This window comes from Hyla sarda, chromosome 4 (genome assembly GCF_029499605.1).
Source record: "Hyla sarda isolate aHylSar1 chromosome 4, aHylSar1.hap1, whole genome shotgun sequence".
Classification (NCBI taxonomy): domain Eukaryota; kingdom Metazoa; phylum Chordata; class Amphibia; order Anura; family Hylidae; genus Hyla; species Hyla sarda.
Window position 1 is genome coordinate 205,683,300 of NC_079192.1, and position 19,993 is coordinate 205,703,292.

Sequence of the window (19,993 nt, forward strand, 5' to 3'; positions counted from 1 at the left end):
CAGGTTTTGAGAAATCTGCCCCATTGAGTTTTTTATATTATATATATATATATATATATATATATATATATATATATATATAGATAGACAACTGTTTTTTTTTTTTTAGTTTTTTTTTTTACAGGCACAATAATCTAAATGCGTGATTCCATATTGAGCTCATTAAGGATAGAGCCCATTTTGGCCTTAAAGGAGTACTCCGATGCAAATCATTTCATGGGCAAAGCAAGCAATAAAGGGGTACTCCCACCCTAGACATCTTATCCCCTATCCAAAGGATAGGGGATAAGATGTCTGACCGCGGGGGTCCTACCGCTGGGAACCCCCGCAATGTTGCATGGCATAGGCTCAGCTAAGGAAACGCCTAGCTTGCGCAGCCGGCCAATCGGATGATAGGGGGCTCTATGGACAGGTACGTGAATGGGCTACATTTTGATTTTAGTTTATTCTTTCTAGGGGGCATCAGAGTTTTCCTTTAAAGGGGTACTCTGCTGCACACATCTTATCCCCTATCAAGAGGATAGGGAATAAGATATTAGATTGCGAGGGTCCCGCCGCCGCCATCTCGGAGCTGGTACCCCTGTCATTCGGGGCATGGAGCGAACTCCGCTCGATGCCTGATGACTGGCCATGCAGGCCCCCTCCATTCAAGTCGATTTGAGGAGGCGTGACTGTTCTGTACCAGCCGTCATGCCCCCTCCCACAGACATGAATGGAGGGTTTTTGGCGTGACATCACGAACGCAGAAGCTGCAGGCTTCCGTGTTCCGGACGCCGCAGCTGTTGGCCCGGTGATCGCGGGGGTCCCGCCGCTGGGGATAGGATGTGTACAGCGGAAAACCCCTTTAAGAACACAACCAAATTTTTTTTTTCTTCAGAATACAGGGATATTTGGGGGCTAATTCTTTTGCACTCTGATGTGTAGTTTTTGTCAGGACCCCTTTTGTCTATATGTGACTTTTTATTAATGTTTTTCCTGGGATGTATTGTGACCAAAAAAATCTTGGACTTTTTTTTTGCATTTACACCTTCACTGGAGAGGATCAATAATAATATTTTTTAACAGTTTTTCTTAAAAAAAATAGGAAAAATGGGGTAATTTTTAATTTTCATAAGGGGAGGGGCTTTTATTTTATTTACACTTTTAAAGCCTCCATAGGATACTATCATAAGCAATCATTAGATTGCTAATACTGAATAATGCTATGCTATAGTGTGATATGCACTCTGTTGGTAGTAGTAGACAGACTGTATTAGAAGAATACCCCGGGACCAGCACGGACTACTTTGGGAGGACTTCCACTGGCATGGAAATTGATTGGCCCTCCGCAAACACATTGCTGCTAGAAGTTAATTACCGACATCAGCATCATCCTTGAAGTTGGTCATTCACTGTGAGTGAAAGTTGCCCAGTTGCCCATAGCACCAATCAGATCGCTTCTTTCATTTTTAACAAGGCCTCTGCAAAATGCTTGGTTGCTATGGGCAACTGGGCAACTTTTCCTCTGCACAGGTTTTGATAAATCTCCCCCTTCATGTACAATGTGAGGTACATGTACATCTACATTGCATGTTCCTTAGTGGTTAAAGCATAGATCTTCATAGAGACAGCTAGAAGAATCACTGCTGCAGCACTGACAACTTATACTGCCTGTAATATGGAACTTAAAATGTCTCCCCTTTCATACTGAAAAGATTGGAAGATATACCAAAATAATGCTTTAATAGGAAAAATACATATGAAAGATATAGACTATGAAATTACACCTGAAAAATTAATCAGTGTTTTTTGGAATACTTTGAAAATATCCTCTTCCTACTGTAAAGCCTTCGGCCCATATTAATTAATCTGCAGAAGTCATAAATGTGCCCGATTCGTCCATAACAACCAACCAATCACAGCTCAGCTTTCATATCTTGACAAGCTCTGGTAAAATAAAAGCTGAGCTGTGATTGGTTGTTATGGATAGATCAGACGCATTTTTGTCTCCTGCAGATCTGGGTCATTGGGCCGACACTATAGATAAATACCTTACCAAAAAGTATGGAGAAGTTATAGACATACCTGGTGAAGTCTCCCTTTGCCTCCTAAATGGAACACAAAAAATAAAGAAGGTTAAGGACAGTTAATTCCTACGACTGCATCTCTTAACTATTTCTATTGCTCAGGAACTAAAAACAGCTTCTTATACCTAGGATGATTATATCACAAACATTTGAACAAAGATATACAAACTATGGGGGAGATTTATCAAAACCTGTGTAGAGGAAAAGTTGCCCATAGCAACCAATCACATTGCTTCTTTCATTTTTAACAAGGCCTCTACAAAATGAAAGAAGCAATCTGATTGGTTGCTCTGGGCAACTTTTCCCTCTGCATAGGTTTTAATAAATCTTCCCCTATAGGACATGATATAAGCTTGTGGAGTGGATGCCATATTGGACTATATGATCTTTTACAAAGACACAAAACAGACCCATTAGCCTACAAGTCAGGCAGGACCGACCAGAGGAAAATGTCAGCAGTTTTTCCCACAAAGGATAGAAAAAAGTATTAGGAAGCAATAAACCCTGGGCTCTCCTGCCCTTTGATGATGGGATGTAGGGCAATAAACAGCAACAGCAAGGATTCTATTTAGCTCCAGGGTTTTTTCAGCTCTATGTATACCATATATAAACATATAAATAAAACCTACAAATAATAATATACATTTTAATAGTTTTGCCTCAAAAAACCTTACTTCTTGAAATATTTAGCAGAGGACGAGGTTGTACATAATAAAACTCCATGCAAATGGAGGGCTGGAGATCTTCGAAGCACAGACCTACTGGGAGATCTAGTTAAAGGGGTAGTCCAGTGGTGAAAAACGTATCCCCTATCCTAAGGATAAGGGATAAGTTTGAGATCGCGGGGGGTCCGACCGCTGGGGCCCCCTGCAATCTCTCTGTACGGGGGCCAGGCTCTACGGCCAGATAGCGGGTGTCGACCTCCGCACGAAGCGGCGGCCGACACGCCCCCTCAGTACATCTCTATGGCAGAGCCGGAGATTGCCGAAGGCAGCGCTTCGGCTCTGCCATAGAGTTGTATTGAGGGGGCGTGTCGGCCGCCGCTTCGTGCGGAGGTCGACACCCGCTATCTGGCCGTAGAGCCTGGCCCTCGTACAGAGAGATTGCAGGGGGCCCCAGCGGTCGGACCCCCCGCGATCTCAAACTTATCCCCTATCCTTAGGATAGGGGATAAGTTGTTCACCACTGGGTCACCACTGGACTACTCCTTTAATGTGTGATAGAAGTGTCCCGCTGTTCACCATCCTGATGCCAGTTCTCTGCCACTGTCAGCAATTCTATCTGTGATTTTGTAGCGGACAAAAGCTTGCCCAAGCGCTTTGCTCCAAAAATAGCATCTATTTATTTTGTAAGGTGGGATCTTATAAAATATATCTTATGAAATAATATTGGGAATATGAAAGGAGGTATTAAACATTATTTAATGACAGCAAAGTTCACTAACAGTTGAGTTTTTGGCACAAGCTGACACTTTATAGAGCACCCACTGGTCTTACTGAGCATTTAATTTAGTTGAATTTACAAAAGCTCTACTATCTTTCTTAGGCTGAATTCACACCTCCTTTTTTGCATATGGGTGCCGGATCCGGCTGGGGGAGGGGAAACCGGGCGCTCCCGTACCCCAGCTGGATCAGCCCGTGACTCCATTTACTTTACTGAGCTGACCGGAGTCAAAACGGTGACTCCGGTCGGCTCAGTTTTGACCCGTATGCGGGTTCCTGACCGGACCTAAAACCGTAGTATAGTATGTCAAAACTGAGCCGACCGGAGTCACTGTTTGACTCCAGTCGGCTCATCATGGTAAATGGATTCACGGGCTGATCCGGCTGGGGTACGGGAGCGCCCGGTTTCCCCTCGCCCAGCTGGATCCGGCACCCGTATGTAAAAAACGAGGTGTGAATGCAGCCTTACCCACCACCACTAAAGGAATTTTAAGTTGTAATATGAACACACTCAGAGCTATAACAGCACATATAGAGCATTTTAGGTGTCCACAGCATTCTTCATTAAGGGTCTATTCACACGTACAGCATTCTGCGCAGATTTGATGCTCAGGATTTCAAGCTGTGTTCAGTTTACATTGAAATCTGCAGCAGAAAATTCTGCGCATCAAATCTGCACAGAATCCTGTAAGTGTGAATAGACCCATACAAAAGTTTTGCCTCAAAAGCTCCTAATGGTTCCCATACACCTTAGATTATCTAAGGCAGTGGTCTCAAACTGTGGCCTTCAGATGTTGCAAAACTTCAACTCCCAGCATGCCCGGACAGCCGTTGGCTGTCCGGGCATGATGGGGGTTGAAGATTTGCAACATCTGGAGAGCCACAGATTGAGACCACTGATCTAAGGTGTATGGCGGCCTCCTGTATGGCGGCCTCCTGACTCTCCATCAACATCATCTGTTGGGTCAAAGAGTCGAGTGTTCTGGATTTTTTTGCTGCCCGTCCCTTTTTGTTTAGGGAAGGATAAGCCACCACCAGAGCTGTCTGGTTGCAGCTTACCCCTCCCTACATCTCCTCCCTCATCTCTGTTTACCATCCTACACATGCTCTCCGCTCTGTTAATATATAGTGTGTAATATTGTAATGTCTGATACTATGTCTGATTATTATTAAGTTTTAGAAAATATGAAGATCTAAATCCTTCTAGATCAAGACCCCATAGTTTATTGTTTAGGAAGCCCTTTTGCTAGACACAACACCCTTTCCCATGGCCGAGGGGTTCTTGAAGAATTTCTGTGGAATGATCTTAAAGAGGCCCAGTCAGGCCATTAGGGAGCTTAGTGTTAGTTTTTAGTCTTACGGATCTTTCAAACATTTACAATTAAGAGCATGGGGGAGGGGGAGATGTCACTGCCACAACCCTAACTTAATGATGCAGAAAATCCATGCATGCCACAGGACTATTCAGCCTCGGCTTCTATTCCTGTGGCAGCTGTAGCACTGTAGTAAGTTGCTAGGAAGATCTTAATCCCTGATCCATGTCTATTTTATCTTACTGCCTCTTTGATTCCTATATTGTACAATGTCACATAGCAACACTGGTTAGCAGAAAATCATGAGGTTTAATGATGCTATTCAACAATGACCTCTGTATTGTATAGCTCCTTTGTAAGCGTTGCTATAGAGAATACATAGACAATATTGCAGCTTGAAGCTCTTAGGCTTTCACATCTCCTTCGGCTACCCTGGTGAAATGTCTGCGCAGTTCAACTGACCCATTAGATGAGAATGCGGAGTTAAAAAACAGAGGTACAAAAAAATACAAAAAAAACGACAGTTGTTCTTAATATGGTCCTGTAAGGGTTTTATTTTAAGACTAAATTTATTTTATTTTTTAACAGGAAGCAAAAACATTATGTATCCAAAGAGAAAAACACCATTGTCATTAATACTGCCTGGATCAAATAAATGAATGACACCAAATTTGTAATTTCTCATTGGAAAGGGAAAGACTGGTGACATGACACACAGGATTTCCAGTATTTGTAAGTGATAACAAGCTCCTCAGATGGTTGGAAACACTTTTTGTATCCTCCACACATAGCTGGTGCCTGGACAGACTAGAAAAAATGGTTATTCTGTAATAAATTGGGCCATCTGCATATAGATATTATATTGCTCTTGTATATATATTACGGTAGATTGCAGTTTGCCCATGACTAGCTTGGCCAACAGCTATTACTCTTAAAGGGGTACTCCCATGGAAAACTTTTTTTTTTAAATCAACTGGTGCCAGAAAGTTAAATAGATTTGTAAATTACTTCTATTAAAAAATCTTAATCCTTCCAGTACTTTTTAGGGGCTATATACTACAGAGGAAATGCTTTTCTTTTTGGATTTCCCTGATGTCAGGACCACAGTGCTCTCTGCTGACCTCCGCTGTCCATTTTAGGAACTGTTCAGAGCAGTATATGTTTGCTATGAGGATTTTCTCCTGCTCTGGACAGTTCCAAAATGGACAGCAGAGGTCAGCAGAGAGCACTGTGGTCCTGACATCAGGGAAATCCAAAAATAAAAGCATTTCCTCTGTAGTATATAGCCCCTAAAAAGTACTGGAAGGATTAAGATTTTTTAATAGAAGTAATTAACAAATCTGTTTAACTTTCTGGCCCCAGTTGATTTAAAAAAGCTTTCCATGGGAGTACCCCTTTAAATAGACAAGCATTTATGTATAGAGCTATCCTGAAGTTGTAGTTTAGATAATCACTAAGTCATGACATTCTCTGAGACTATGCTTAGATGCTACATGTTCATCATTCATGTTCAACAGAGAGGAATCAGTCAATGTCAGACATCGTAAGTGGCAGCTTATATTACATAACGGATATGGAATTTTGAAACATAACATGATAGCTCCTTCTTTCCCTTGTCATCTGCCATCAGGGGAGTCAAGACATTTCAGTCCTTCAAAATCAGTGGGTTTAGCTAATGTGCATCTAATGTGTAGGGGCACCTGTAGTCCTGCGTATTACACCAAATAAGAAGGGATTGTGACTGAGGAGATTAAATGGGTACTCCGGTGGAAAACATTATTTTTTTTTTTTAAATGAACTGGTGCCAGAAATTTAAACAGATTTGTAATTTACTTCTATTAAAAAATCTTAATCCTTTTAGTACTTTTTAGCAGCTGTATGCTACAGAGGAAATTCTTTACTTTTTGAATTTCTTTTTTGTGTTGTCCACAGTGCTCTCTGCTGACACCTCTGTCAGTGTCAGGAACTGTACAGAGCAGCATAGGTTTGCTATGGGGATTTCTCCTGCTCTGGACAGTTCCTGATACGGACATCAGGTGTCAGCAGAGAGCACTGTGGACAACACTAAAAAGAAATTCAAAAAATAACAGCTGCTAAATTTGAAATTCAAACAGCTGCTAAAAAGTACTGAAAGGATTAAGATTGTTTAATAGAAGTAATTTACAAATCTGTTTAACTTTCTGGCACCAGTTCTTAAAAAAAAAAAAGTTTCTCCTTTAAAGTCTATTTAATAAAAAAGAAACAAAAATCTAAATACTTGAACATTGAATGTAAATATGAGGCATTGCTTCATGTTTATTTACAAGCTTTACCAATGTATTGGCCAAATACATTTTGTATGTTACTGTGTTAAAGTGTTGTTGTCCTTACTAAAAGGGGCATTTCAGCCATCACGCCCCCTCCCATAGACATGAATGGAGAGGGGCGTAGCGTGACGTCATGTCTCTGGAGCAGCGCCCAGCAAAGAACGAAAGGTTGCACATGATAAAGTCAGGACCACTGCAAACAACTTGATTTTGACTAGTCTACACAATCGTGAGAAAATTGTCTACTTAAAAGCTGAAAAAAATATAGTGTACATGCAATAATAAATTCCCCCCTAAATCTCTAAATCTGGGCCATGGTGTGTTTTCCCGGAAATACATGTACACACAGAGAATCTAGGCTCTACACTATTTGGGTGACAAATAACAGGAACAAAATAGTTATTGGCTGGGGTGTAATGGAGCCAGGGCCCACAAAAATGATGTCCTGGCACTTACTTGGCAGACAGGTCACAGCAGGGCACTCTAAAAAGAGGTCCCCTGTGCACAGATTTATTTATTTATTACTAAAACAACCGTTCCTTTGGTGCCTGTGGTCCCCCACAAGTCTGCACAGGGCTGTGGATGATGCCAACAGGCCCCTATCATAAGCTGGCATTGTTTAATCACATATTAGAACTGGCAGTTAATGACACTATTGTAGAAATGAAGGCAATAAACCATTTTAGGCTTTTATTGTAAGCTTATAAGCTGTTACAATCTCCCAAAACACACAACAATTGCTGCTTTATGAGCGTTTAGCTGACTGATGGGACTCAAGTTTATACCCCTTTGATAATGGGGAAGACTGGTCCTAAATATATATATATACACCACTTTAATAAGAAGCAAGACCGGCCTACAGTATATGCCCCTTTATTAATGCGCAGAACTGGCCTCAAATATAAACCTTATCTGTATAACAAGGACCTATATTTTCAGGAGCATGCCCACAAATATAATGCGAACTTGATAGTTCCCCCTATTCTGCTTGCTCCGCCTACTTTGCCTCGGACCATATAAGAACTTGATGGTTTCACAACTCATCTGCAACTCTGTTATGATACATTATATATTTCTATACGATCGTATTCAAGAGCTGCAACTAAACTGAAAATCTAGTAACAAGGCTTCCAATTGCCTCTTCTTCTTTGTATACAGAATAAATACAAGCTGACGCAGGATACATGCACTGAAAAGGGATGTCAGGACCTCTTCTCTGTGCTGCGCACGAATGCATCTCATTAGACCAGGCTTGTTTCTTAGCCATCACCAACCGTGACAATGGGAGCTGTCTACATAACCAGAGAAAGTGCAAATTGGGACTTAACTAAATTGTTTCAAAAATGTAAATATCAAAGTAAGACTCCTTTTTCAATCTTCTTAAAATGTAAAATGAAAGTAAAGGTCATTGCTGTCACATGGGATTCATTAGACGTGAAGCGGACGGCCAAGTTATCCTACACACATATGGATTCTGGCAAACAAAAAAAGGCGGCAACGTTACAATCTTAATTGGTATCAGGTTTTGCATGTGAAAGCGTTTGGGGTGTGTGATGTGGATGACAATACTGTAGATTTCATTATCTCCTTGCGTTCCCCATGTGATAGGCAGTGGAGAAAGCCTTCTTACCTGCAGGATGTACGCTGCCAGTTCAAAAACAACCTCGCTGTCAACATCTATCAATTCCTGCAAAATGCAAAGAGAAAAAGATGTTGTGAATTTGCAGAGGACGGGCTGCTCCGAGCTGTATAATGTAGCGTGCAGAGCTGCGCTCTTGTGGCTTCACATCAAAGGTCTGTTTTACATTGCAACATGGAATGCTCCGAAAAGGGGAGGTTACATTAAACCTTACTTCTAACATACATTGTGCCCAACATTACAACAATCAAAAGCCCTGCAGTTATTTCCATGACAATGAAATAAAGATGAATATACTCTGTAACCTGTTGTGCATCATATAGCCATATCACAACTGATGCTGTCTATCAATTACATTGTACATATACACCAGCCTGACATTTCCAGATCCAAAAGGGAACAAGAGAAATCTGTCAAGTATGATGAATTCCCCTGCTCACAGGGCTGTCAGTTCTCTATTTGTAGTTCCCAATAGTACCACGAGGAACGAAAACATTTGTTGGCTAAAGAAAGGGATTTCCGGAGGCTGAAACAGCAGAAAAGGTATTCCTGGCACAGCAGAAATATGACCCTTCATATCTAATCTACTGTGACTGCCAAATGGATTATTTATGCACTCATACATCTAATGAATGGAGCTGTCTATGGCACTAAACACTGCATAAAGAATACTTCAATTGTGTGCAAATATATACAGTATAAGATGACAAAGCAATACAATTCTAGCAATGGTGGAATGTAGTCACTGGATCTCACTCACTGGAAAGGGGTTTCCCCATCTCTAAGATATGCCATCAATATATGCTAGGTGGAGTCCTCTGGGACCCCCCACAAAAGAGTAAATAAAGGGAACACAACACTGGTGTCTGCATCCTCTTTACTGCTTAAAGGGGTACTCCGGCGGAAAGGTTTATTTTTCTTTTTAAATCAACTGGTGCCAGAAAGTTAAACAGATTTGTAAATTACTTCAATTAAAAAATCTTAATCCTTCCAGTAATTATTAGCTGCTGAATACTACAGAGGAGATTCTTTTCTTTTTGAAACACAGTGCTCTCTGCTGACATCTCTGTCCATTTTAAGAACTGTTCAGAGTAGGAGAAAATCCCCATAGCAAACATATGCTGCTCTGGACAGTTCCTAAAATGGACAGAGATGTCAGCAAAGAGCACTGTGTTCATGATGTCAACAGAGAACACTGTTCCAAAAAGAAAATAATTTCCTTTGTAGTATTCAGCAGCTAATAAGTACTGGAAGGATTAAGATTTTTTAAGAGAAGTAATTTACAAATCTGTTTATCTTTCTAGCACCAGTTGATTTAAAAATAAAAAAAAGTTTTCCACCGGAGTACCCCTTTAAGCTAACAGGGCAAGCTGAAGTTCCCTGCATAGTCAGAATCATGGCTGTACAGAGCGGGAGGACATAGCTTGTTTCCCCTTTAGTTTCAGGACTGATGGAAGTCTCAGACGTTCTAGCGATATGCCATCGCTTTATGAGATGCTGTTGTAGTCCCATTAAATATATAAATGTATCTCCACAGGATGGATGTGTTACAGGAAGGTGTTTTTTTTTACATTGTTGGGGATATTTATGACGCAGAGGAGGAAAAATGGGGCAGTTACCCATAGCAACAAATCAGACTTCTGAAAAAAAGACTTTTGAAAAATTAAAGAAGCAATCTAATTGGTTTCTATTGGAAACTGCCAAAGTTTTGTTTTCTCTGCACAGGTTTTGATCCATTTTCCCCTGTATGCACTAATAGCCACTTTTCCATAGACTTGCATGAGACACATGATTAGATAAGAAAACGCCTCTTTTTATACCTTTTTTTACTGCAGTTTATTTTTATTTTTATGTGTGAACTTAACCTATAGCTGTAAAACAATGTAAGTTTTGGAAACTGAACCTTTCTAAACACCAGAATGTACAGTTGAAATGTTTTTACTAATCTAACACCTGGTTTGGATCCAGTCTAAATACTTTATAATGTTATTATCAGAATGACTTTCTTTACAAGTGGCTAAACGGAAAGTGAAAAAAGAGGAGCGTGGTTAAAAGACGGACACATAGATCCAAGCACATTACAATTCTACTGAAATATGTGTGCGACTTTGAATAAAGTTTCTATGAGAATCCGGCTTTTCATCTAATGCATTGAACTTTGAAGAGGTGATCAGTGAACTCTAAAAACCCAAACAGTGAATGTCTCTGAATACAGGAGGCAGAGTTCCCATGAATAGCTGCAGGCGGCCACTAATGACATTCAGTCCCCATTCCCCTCCGACAATCCTGTTCCCCTCTCTCGCTCAACAGCTCTGCAAGTCATGGAGGCCGCTTCCCAGCGAAGGACAATCGGGCTCTGTTCTTTCATGGTCCTGATTTAATTAACAACCTCTAGAGCTATTATAAGCCTCTTATTCTACAATCTCAAGTCAAACCTGCACCTTCCCAATGAAGGTCAATGGCACTGGTTACTGGTGGAAAGGGTCTATGCTCAGCTGCTTCTCCTTATACTCTGATCATAAGGGGACATTTAGGGGAGGTGAACGGATCCTACCAATGTTATCTTCCATATTAATATGGATAAAAGTAGCTATAGTTTAATGTACTTACCTGCGCTATGGATATGGTGAATAATGTTACTGGTATAAAGGGGCTTGAGGTCAGACTTTTTTTAATTAAAGTTTATGTCCTATTAAATATGCCAAGAAACAAACATTTTGGTGAAAACACTGGTAACAAATATTATGCTGTTTAGGGCTCATGCACACAAAGCTGAATATGGCAAACATAAGGGTCCATGGGTCCACGCTGTACCTTTAAAGGGGTACTCTACTGGCCAGCATTCGGAACTTCATGTTCTCAACGCTGTTTTCGCGCTGTGTGGGGGGGGGGGGGTCGACCACGCCCCTTGTAACGTCACGGCCATGCCCCCTCAATGCAAATCTATGGGAGGGGGCGTGACTGTGGTCACGCCCCCTCCCATAGACTTGCATTGAGGAGGCATGGCCGTGACATAACAAGGGGCATGGCCATGAACCCGCAGCGTGAAAACAGCATTCAGAACATTAAAGGGGTACTCCACTGAAAAAAAATGTTTCAATCAACTGGTGCCAGAAAGTTAAATAGATTTGTAAATTACTTCTATTTAAAAATCTTAATCCTTCAAGTACTTAGCTGCTGTATACTACAGAGGAATTTCTATTCTTTTTGAATTTCCTTTCTGTCTGACCACAGTGCTCTCTGCTGACATCTCTGTCCATGTCAGGAACTGTACAAGCATATCCACATAGCAAACCTCTCCTGCTCTGGACAGTTCCTAAAATTAACAGAGCTGTCAGCAAAGAGCACCGTGGTCAGACAGAAATGAAATTAAAAAAGAAAAGAACTTCCTGTGGATTTTATATCAGCTGAAAAGTACTAATTTTCAAATATGTTTAACTTTCTGGAAGCAGTTGATAAAAAAAATAAAAATAAAACGTTTTTTAGGGGAGTACCCCTTTAAGTTCCGAACGCAGGTCAGTGGAGTATCCCTTTAAATGTCTCCAACTTCAGTCAGGCACACAGTGTTCTAATGGATGCCATTAAGATAGTATCATGCCCCAAGCCTACCAGCCAGTGTTACAAACCTAAATGTAGTCCACATCAACCACTGCCATTACAGTTCTGTGCATACAAAACAGGAAAAGTATTAGGATTTCCATATACCTGAAGAATTTGAGTTTGGGTTTATGCATATGTTATATGAAATAAATGTATAGCACACTATACATATAACAATTCTATGTGATGTTAAATTCTTTTGTTTACTTTTGGATTTCTGCTGACTGTTGATGTATGATTTGCCACGCGGCCACATTCAACATTTTTGGGGATTCGGCCATGTGAAAGGGCTCAGTAGCAGGGTGTCATCTAAGAAAAACGTTCTCGCGTATTACCGACGTATAACACGTGCCCACAATGCAAGTCCACTTGATGAACCTATAAGGATATTATTGGATATTACTTAAATGGCAATAACCTAGCAAACTGTTCTTAGTACAGCTCCTGTAAGGGACGTCTTACATATTGTAGCTTTTGGTGTATTTCTACTTCATCTTTACTTTTACTGCATGAATCTTCAGCAATTTGCCATAAACGAGCACAAGGCTACAGTAATCGCATGTAGTAAACCCATTATCAGGCTTTGGTTATCAATGAACTGTCATAGGTCTGTACATAGATCAGAGGGTATGAATGTGTATTTGGGATCCGTCTCACGGCCAAAGGCATTCGGTCTAATAATAATAACCCTATACTTAGGAATAATTGCTAAAGACTCTGGGAAAAATCAATACATACATATTCAGTTTGGGACAAATCCCATATTTAGGAAGTCCTTGTGCCGATGGTGAATTAATCTTTGAGTCAGGGGAGAACATTGTCTGTTTTGCACACAATTATTATTATCATTTTTTTAAATATTTTATGGAAAAGTTCATAAGTCGCACAGACATACTACTAGATAAAACCACTCTAAAGTATCTCACGCATTGTATAAAGAACTGCCCGGTTATTAATAGAACTTTGCACTTTCTGATGTCTCAATATGAACAATTCATAATGCTTTTCTTTGCTCAAGGTAACTAGTGAGGGCACCCCTAGTCTAGTAGGGGTACTCGGCCCCTAGACATCTTATCCCCTATCCCGATCTCGGCTGCGGCACCCCAGACATGCGGTTCACAGAGCAAACTTCGCTCCGTGCTGGATGACTGGCGATGCGGGGCGGAGTCTCGTGATATCAAGGTCACGCCCCGCTTGTGATGTCAAGGCCATGCCCCCTCAATGCAAGTCAATGGGAGGGGGCGTGACGGCAGTCACGCCCCCTCCCATAGACTTGCATTGAGGGGGCGTGTACATGACATCAGAAGCGGGGCGCGGCCGTGACATCAGAAGCGGGGCTAGGTTGTGACATCATGAGCTTCCAGTGTTGCACCCAACGCTCTAAACGAATGCCGGGTGCAGCAGGTAGATCACGGGGGTCCCCAGCAGCAGGACCCACGAAATCAGACGCTATTCTTTGGATAGGGGATAAGATGTCTTGGAGTACCCCTAGTTAAGTATCATTAGCATTATGCTCACTAGAGGATTATTAGGGTAGGCTGATGGTGTTATATAATTGTCTATGTGGAAAGTTACTATTAGACTTCACAAAGTAGGAGTCTAAAAAGAAACAGAGAGAGACAATGCACAGTTCTTAATAATGTGACCTATTGACAGCTCAGAGTCAGGAAGCTGCTTATCTCTACCAAGCAACATTTTGTTATAAAACAATAGTGTTTAGTCAACAGGAATGTCATTTTCTATAGACTTCGGCTAATGCTGCCCTTTCTTGGCAAGAAATCTCTCTGGCATATTTGTAATTGTTAGAAGGAACTGCTGGGATTCTTCTATGACCTTGTCCTCTTTGTATTAGAAAGTACACTCGTACTCCCTGAGGAACACCCTGCCCCGAATCCACTCCGGTGATAAGTGCTGCGTAGAAGCACAGGCAGAGCTTTTCATCTTCTATGTCAGAACCAATGAATCTTTATGAGAACAAATGCCGGAAGATTCCTCGTCTTTCTATTTATTATGCATTCTGGTCATTTCTTTTATTGCATATAAGATATTTTCTGCCTTCCTTTTATCAGGCTCAGGAGACAGGACTACAAGAAGGATATATCACAATAAAGCACAATCCATGTGTGTAAACTATCCAAGTTATACATTAGAAAGCACTAAAAAAAAACTTTACTCAGCACTAACTTTACTTTATACAGTCCAGGACTATATTACTTTGTGTTTAATGTACTTTTTCAGTATTCATAGCTCTAATATACCAGGGCACTAGAAGTGGTGAAACTGTAGCTTTTAACCCCTTAAGGACTCAGCCCATTTTGGCCTTACGGACTCAATTACATTTTTACGTTTTCATTTTTTCCTCCTCGCCTTCTAAAAATCATAACTCTTTTATATTTTCATCCACATACTAGTATGAGGGCTTGTTTTTTGCGCGACCAGTTGTCCTTTGTAATGACATAACTCATTATATCATAAAATGTATGGCGCAACCAAAAAACACTATTTTTGTGGGGAAATTAAAAAGAAAAACGCAATTTTGCAAATTTTGGAAGGTTTCGTTTTCACGCCGTACAATTTATGGTAAAAATGACATGTGTTCTTTATTCTGAGGGTCAATACGATTGAAATGCTACCCATTATTATATACTTTTATATTATTGTTGCGCTTAAAAAAAATCACAAACTTTTTAACCAAATGAGTACGTTTATAATCCCTTTATTTTGATGACCTATAACTTTTTTATTTTTCCGTATAAGCGGCGGTATGAGGGCTCATTTTTTGCGCCATGATCTGTACTTTTTTTTTTTATACCACATTTGCCTATAAAAACTTTTAATAAATTTTTTATAATTTTTTTAAATAAAATGTATAAAAAAAGTAGCAATTTTGGACTTTTTTTTTTTACGTTCACGCCGTCCACCGTACGGGATCATTAACATTTTATTTTAATAGTTCGGACATTTACGCACGCGGCGATACCAAATATATCTATAAAATAAATTTTTTACGCATTTTGGAGGTAAAATAGGAAAAAACGGACGTTTTTCTTATTTATTGGGGGAGGGGATTTTTCACTTTTTTCTTTTACTTTTACATTTTTTTTTACACTTGAATAGTCCCCATAGGGGACTATTCATAGCAATACCATGATTGCTAATACTGATCTGTTCTATGTATAGGACATAGAACAGATCAGTGTTATCGGCTATCTTCTGTTCTGGTCTGCTCGACGCCGGGAGCCAGAAGCAGGAAGGTGAGGGGACTTCCGTGCGGCGTTCTGAATGATCGAATCCCCACAGCAGCGCTGCGGGCGATCCGATCGTTCATTTAAATCGCGCACTGCCGCAGATGCCGGGATCTGTATTGATCCCCGCACCTGAGGGGTTAATGGCGGACACCCGCGAGATCGCGGGCGTCGGCCATTGCCGGCGGGTCCCTGGCTGCGATCAGCAGCCGGGATCAGCTGCGCATGACACAGGCATTGCTCCGATGCCCGCGGTTATGCACAGGACGTAAATGTATGTCCTGGTGCGTTAAGTACCACCGCACCAGGACGTACATTTACGTCCTGCGTCCTTAAGGGGTTAAAAGAGAAGCCTTAGAAAGGAGAACTGACAAAAACAGCTAATCTAAATTTTGTGTTTTTTTCCATAGCATAGATTTTATGCCTTATCGATTACAGCATGGTTTCTATATTGCAGCAGCTCGTGGATATTCTCTTTAGGTGTCAGTATGTTAAAGAGTACCTGTTAGATCCCACTAATAAATAAATAAATAATATGTTACTCAGTACCTAATCCTGACCATGTACATGTAATCTTTATGCCTCTATCACAAATATCTCTATATATATAAAACTCAACATGTGTATGTATATTGGTGTATTTTCCAGCATCACGTCCAAACCGCTGAAGGTATTAACATGAAACTTGGCACACGTTACTTATATGTCAACTACAAACAAAGGATAGGTAAATTAACCCTTAGCAACCCCCATTTGTGAGCATTGGAGTTTTTGTTTAAAGTCCCATACAAGTCTATGGGAAATATATCTTACTGCATAACTTCCAAACAGCTGGAGAAATTTCAATAACACTTGGTCACATATTACTTATCTGTCAACTAAAAATATAGGATAGGTAAATTAACCCTTACCCACCCCCAGTGGCGAGAGCTACTACTTCTAGAGCTTCAGAAACCGTGCAACAGCGTGAAATGTGACTTCTGGATATGAGGGAGAGAGCTACTACTTCTAGAGCTTCAGAAACTGAACAACAGCGTGGAATACAACTTCAGGATAAGAGAAGGAGAGCCACGATGACAAGGGCTGCAGAGCATTTTGGCTTACTGTTTGGAGGATTTACCTACAACCGACAAAAGGTCTACTCACAACATGCCAGTGTTACCATTGGAAAAATGAACATAATAATTTGTAATTTCTTTTAAGGCAAGAAATTTAAATCAGAGTCACCTGGAATGTGCTGCAAAAATGGGAAAGTGAAACTATCTCAATTGGAATCACCACCAGATGAAATTTGGTCTTACACATCAGGAGATACATTGGAATCAGAGCATTTTCTCAATAACATTAGAAGGTACAATTCATGTTTTCAAATGACATCTTTTGGTGCCACATTAATAATTGAACATCCTAGCTTTTCATTAACATTCATTGTGCAAGGTCAGATTTTCCACAAGGCTGGGACATTGCATCCCTTGCCTGACCAAGCCCCGAAATTCCTACAACTATATATTATGGGAGACGAGCAATTGGAGGCCAACCAACGATGTGACTAAATTTTGGGAACAAGGCGTCAGATTGTATTAAACTTACAAAGGATGTTTCATGAGCACAATTGTCTAATTAAAAAATTTAAAACAGCATTGGAATGTATGTCAACGGATGAATATAAAGTAGTTGTAACATCTGCGCTCCTGTCATGTTCCCGCTGCCGGCGAGGCTTGGATTCGCATTGCGGGACGCACCTGCGCATGAATCCCAGCCAGTCACTCACCTCCCTGGTCTTCCTGTTCTCACAGCCCCGGCGCGTGTGCCCCTGCCTCCTAGGGCTTGCGTGCGCTGGAGCTCTTACATTTAAAGGGCCAATACTCATTTAATTAAGTGTCTACACCTGCACCCTGCCTTTAAGTACTTGCTCCTCCCTTGTATCCCTGATGGATCTTTGTTACCTTGTGCCCTAGAAAAAGCATACTGTGTTCCTGATATCTGTGTACCTGAGCCTTGTTCTGTTTCCTGACCCTGCACCTGTGCCGCCTGCCCTGACCTACTGCTACCTTGACCACGTCTTGCCAGTTTCCTTTTGTGCCATGCCACATCCCAGCAACCTGTGTGAACGAGTCGTGCCAGGGGTAGCGACCCTGGGTGCTGCCTGCCGCAGGAAGACTCTCCCGCTTTGCGGCGGGATCTGGTGAAAACCAGCAGCACCTTAGACTCCGCTCGCTGGCACAGCTCACGTCATCATCCACACAGGCCCAGAGGATCCACCACCTGCCGTGACCCTTACAGTAAGCTCCGGCCATGGATCCCGCTGGGGTGCCTTTGCCAGATGTCTCGGATTTTTCCACCATTGTGGCTCAACAGTCGCAGCAGGTAGCCTGTCAGGTGCAACAACTGAATCAACTCTCAGCCATGGTGCAACAGCTTCTTGCCGCTCAGCAGCAACAACAGCAACAGCAGAAGCCACCTGTTCCTGGGCCTTCTCCTGTGTCTGCAGCTTCTCTTGGAACCAAGCTTTGTTTGTCCTTGCATTCTAAGTATGATGGAGATCCCAAGCTGTGTAGAGGCTTTGTGAGACAGTGTTCTATCCATCTAGAACTCACGGCGGATCTATTCATGACAGAGCGTGCTAAAGTGGCGTTTGTGGTCAGTCTACTATCTGGAAAAGCTGTAGCCTGGGCTACTCCTCTGAGATCGTAGAGATCCGGTCTCTTTGAACCTGTCGGCCTTCCTTGCAGAATTCTACAATGCATCTGAAGAACCCGCGCGAGCCTCCTCTGCCGAGACGGCTCTTCTGAACCTCTGCCAAGAGGGAACTCTTACGTTGGCGACCACACGGTTCAGTTTCGCACTCTTGCCTCCAAACTTGCTTGGAACGACTAGGCCTTGTGCACTACCTTTAGAAAAGGACTTTCCTCTAGAATCAAGGATACTCTCGCGAGCAAACATCCATTTAGCCACTCGAATTGATGTGCCTTTTGCCGAGAGGCAGGAAGAACTTCCTTTGGAAAATGAACCTGCCCGAACACGGCGATTACCTCGTCTGGCACCCGTGTTCCAACATCCTCCTCTACTGTCTTCTTTGCCTCCTGCCGAAGAGGCTATGGAAGAGGACTGTTTTCGCTTAACGCAGCAGGAAAGATCTTGTCGACGCAATGAGAATTTGTGAGACTGAAGACTCCACGACAGAAACCTGCAAGTCCTTTACAGCCTTTGCCCATTCCAGAAACCCCCAGGTCACATGTAGTGGGGAACTTTCTGAGTTTCAAAAAAGAGGGGGAGACCAAAGGGGGGGGGGGGTTACTGTAACATCTGCGCTCCAGCCAGACACGCTGGCTGTGAGCGCTTTGTCATGTTCCCACTGGTGGTGGGGCTGGGATTTGCCCGCATGCAAATCCCAGCCCGTCACTCACCTCCCAGGTCTTCCTGTTCTCGCAGCCCCGGCGTGCATGCCCCCGCCTCCTAGGTCACATGCGCGCGCCAGAGCTCTAACATTTAAAGGCCCAGTACTCACTTAAGTATGTGTATACACCTGCACCTTGCTCCTCCCTTGTATCCCTGATGGATCTTTGTTGCCTTGTGCCCTAGAGAAAGCATACTGTGTTCCTGTGTTCCTGATATCTGTGTACCTGATCCTTGTTCCGTTTCCTGACTCTGTACCTGTGCCACCTGCCCTGACCTACTGCTACCTTGACCACGTCTCGCCAGTTTCCTTTTGTGCCACGCCACATCCCAGCATGTGTGGACGAGTCGTGCCAGGGGTAGTGACCTGGGTGCCGCAAGACCATCCCGCTTTGCAGCAGTCTCTTGTGAAAACCAGCGCCACCTTAGACTCTGCTCCCTGGCACGGCTCACGTCATCATCCACACAGGCCGAGAGGATCCACCACCTGCCGTGAACCTTACAGTAGTCATTAGAGCAGACCAAAGTAGACGAAGTAGCAGTCGTTATATCAGGCAACAAATTTGATAAACAAGATATTATAATTCAGCGACGAGGCGAGTCATTGCAGCATATTTCAGAAACACATCGCTCTTATGATGCTCTACAGTACTCAGTGATACTTCCCAGAGGGGAAGATGGGTATCACTTTAATTTAAGGCAGGTCAACCAAGCAACAGGTGAAAACCAGGAAAAAGGTTTCAGCAATGGATTTCTATGCATACAGGCTAATGGTTCGAGAAAATGAACAGAACCACGTATTAAACTGTAGGCAGTTGTTCTCATCAGTTCATTGTTGACATGTATGCAAAAATTAAAAGTGAGCGTCTTCGATTTATTCATTTAATTCGGAGTAAACAAAGAGTTGAAGAATATATTCACCTGAGAGACGCTGGCAATCCCAGACACATGCATGAATATACTCAAGATGCTATGACATATGTGAG

The 19,993-nt window shown here is 42.0% G+C and overlaps 1 protein-coding gene and 1 long non-coding RNA gene across 8 annotated transcripts in view; one reads left to right on the forward strand and one right to left on the reverse strand.

The window, feature by feature from the left end:
• Window positions 1-19,993, reverse strand: part of FRMD4A (FERM domain containing 4A) — a 435,019-nt gene that overhangs the window by 90,717 nt on the left and 324,309 nt on the right. For all 6 annotated transcript variants that reach the window (XM_056573366.1, XM_056573365.1, XM_056573364.1 and 3 more), the window contains 2 exons: window positions 8,758-8,814; window positions 2,065-2,087 (listed from right to left, as the gene is read on the reverse strand). In XM_056573366.1, coding sequence (XP_056429341.1) covers window positions 2,065-2,087; window positions 8,758-8,814 — 80 coding nt within the window. The remainder of the gene's footprint in view (window positions 1-2,064; window positions 2,088-8,757; window positions 8,815-19,993) is intronic.
• Window positions 204-8,516, forward strand: LOC130368920 (uncharacterized). 2 transcript variants are annotated; one of them, XR_008892601.1, is made up of 3 exons: window positions 204-412; window positions 5,410-5,553; window positions 8,286-8,516. It is a non-coding gene; the product is annotated as an uncharacterized LOC130368920 (long non-coding RNA). The 2 variants fall into 2 exon arrangements; XR_008892602.1 differs by lacking the exon at window positions 204-412 and adding an exon at window positions 5,202-5,317.